The following is a 2,500-nucleotide window of genomic DNA, read 5'->3' as shown; positions in this document are numbered from 1 at the left end:
TGAAGACCAAAATACAAACGTGTTCAAACACTCAGCAGGTGGAGTATTTTATGTTATTTCAGAGCAGGATTATAATCCTGTAAAATGATCTGCTGCTGCTCATATCTGAGTTCGACTTTGTTCCCTTTCTCCGCTCTAGGAGCCAGAATAAAGAATTTTTCATTCTTCTTCATGCCACTAAAACATAAACTGGATTGTTAGTGATGGTTCTTATTCCTAAACATCTGGCCACAGCTGGAGGACGGCACTCCTTTTGTATCACGGTGCGTTTCCAGTGGGTGGGGCTAATCACACATTTGGGTTATTTTCTAATATGCGCTCTTCTTTTTTTACCCCAAACCCAAATGATGTATGCACCACCCGTCACCCCCACACCCCTCGTTGGTGTGACGGGCTAGGCCAGGTGATGCAGAGCGTTTGGTCTCTAGCTCCTCCCACACCTGTCTCATACACCTGTCCTTCCTGACCCTGACGACCTCTGCCCTAGAATGTTGTTTAATCCCGACGCTCCCGGCCCGGTCTCTGGTTTCGTTGGAGACCAGACTGGTCTGTGTTTTGGACCAATCTGAAGCTGACCGACTGGAATCCAGCCAGGCTGCAGATCCGTCCACCTGCTCGTCTGACAGCACCGCTAACGTTCTGCTGCTGAGCGAGTCTGAATTAGACGTGATTCTACAGCCAGAGGGAGAAACGATGGACGATAAAAGCGCCCACAGGGGCAGCAGAAGCATCATTTAGTCTTTAAGATGCCGCCTCGCCACCACCACCCGGGTCTTTTGTCCTCCTCTCGTGTTTTCTGCTCTCAGTCCACCTCCACTTTCATTTTCTGAAAGTTATTAGTGCTGACAAAAGCCATGGCTGCTTTCCTCTGCGAGTCATTGGACCTGACAGAACCGCCTCCTCTCTTCCTTCTGTACATCATTAGAACTGACAGAACCTCTTTATCCTGTCGTCTCAAGACAACATTTCTGTGGACTTTCCACTGTGATTTTTTTCAGAGACCTAAATCTCTGCCGGCTGGATCGTCCCTGAGGAAACCAATCCTAAAAGCCCGGATGTGAGAGGCGTCGGCTGGAGCCCAAACATCAGGAGAGGGACGTGCAGAATGGTCAGCGTTAGGACTGATCTGAGGAAGGAAGGTGCTTCTTCTGGACATTTCCACGTCCTGCCCTTGTCTCGCACCAGTAGACCTGGGTCTTGGTCTGGAGGTGTGGTCCTTACCTACGTAGCCACCACTCTCGAGTGTTTAGGAAAAATCATTCTGATGATGTCTGCAGATCCTGAATCCTAAAAGTTCTCAGACGTTATTTGAAATGTTAAAATATTTGAGAAATAATTAAACAGAAGTAAAAAAAAATTTTTTTTTTGATTTTTCGACCCAAACGTTTGAGGAATGGTTCAGAAGCACAGACAACGCCTCCGCTCACCTCTCGACTCCATCCTGGGAGTAATAAATGCCGTAGGTCTGCACGCCTCCTCCGGTCTCTTCTGGCGGGCGCCAGCTGAGTCGCACGAATCGGCTGGACACTAGGACAGGGACCAGGTCGCGGGGGGCAGAGGGGAGGACAACGCCTGGGCTGGGGGACACTGGTGGGGGATCAGAGGAGGAGGAGTAAGTCAAAGGGGTGCCAGAAGGAGCAGGACGAGCAGAAGGAGGAGGAGGTGGGGGGGCGGGGCTAGAGTGTGTGGGAGTGGCGTCTGTTAAAGTTCATTCAGGGAAAGGGGGGGGGGGGGGGGGTGCAAGAAGCAAGCAGGGGAGATGCAGCAAAGAAAAGGAAATAAAAAGCAAAGGACAGATGAGATGAGCCAACAAGGAAGATGTGAAAGAGACAAGAAGGAAGAGAAGGAGGAAGAAGAGAAGAGCAGTAAAGAAGATCACAGGCTGGAAGGAAAAGCAGCACAACCCCAACACGTGTCATCAAAAAGAGACAGTTAGCTACAGATAGCATAGCATATGGCTAACCCGGCTAAAGCTACGAGTACGCTTCAGCTTTCAGGCAAATGCTGACTCTAACTGTGGTCCAACGAGGGGTCAGAGACACCTCCAGACATAAAGTCCACTCTCATGAAAGGAGCCGAAGGTCTAGCGGTCGGGCTTCGACTCGAGGGTAAGGTCTCCTGGTCACCAACGGTCCAACACGGGTGTTTAATAAGAACCTCCAACCACACCTGCCATCAGCGGTTAGATGAAAATCCTTTTTAACCAATCAGAATCAAGCAAGTCAATAAAAAACAAAACAGCGTTAACACAAGCAGAATTCATCACTGGCAAATTTACAGAACAAGCTAGCAAACACGGTCATGAAATTATCTAACTTATCCTGGAAGCATCATTTAAATTATATAAAAGGAAAAATTGCCAAATCCTTGGGTCTATTATACAAGCTGAAGGACATACTAAACCATAAGGCCTTACGTCTAATATACTGTTCACTAATACAACCGTACATGGCATATTGTATAGAAATACGGGGTTCAACTTTTAAAACACATATACATG

The 2,500-nt window shown here is 48.0% G+C and overlaps 1 protein-coding gene across 3 annotated transcripts in view; it reads right to left on the bottom strand.

Annotated features, from left to right (window-relative positions):
• The window catches only part of dcc (DCC netrin 1 receptor), a 348,912-nt gene that overhangs the window by 209,086 nt on the left and 137,326 nt on the right, over nt 1-2,500 (bottom strand). For 2 of the 3 annotated variants that reach the window (XM_054744659.2, XM_054744660.2), the window contains exon 8: nt 1,428-1,587. In XM_054744659.2, coding sequence (XP_054600634.2) covers nt 1,428-1,587 — 160 coding nt within the window. Of the gene's footprint in view, nt 1-1,427; nt 1,699-2,500 lie in introns of all 3 variants that reach the window. The other variant, XM_070552526.1, reaches the window with a different exon arrangement.

Source organism: Nothobranchius furzeri, chromosome 6, assembly GCF_043380555.1.
Source record: "Nothobranchius furzeri strain GRZ-AD chromosome 6, NfurGRZ-RIMD1, whole genome shotgun sequence".
Lineage (NCBI taxonomy): Eukaryota > Metazoa > Chordata > Actinopteri > Cyprinodontiformes > Nothobranchiidae > Nothobranchius > Nothobranchius furzeri.
The sequence above is the reverse complement of the archived record's forward strand: the minus strand, read 5'-3'. Positions and strand labels throughout refer to the sequence as shown.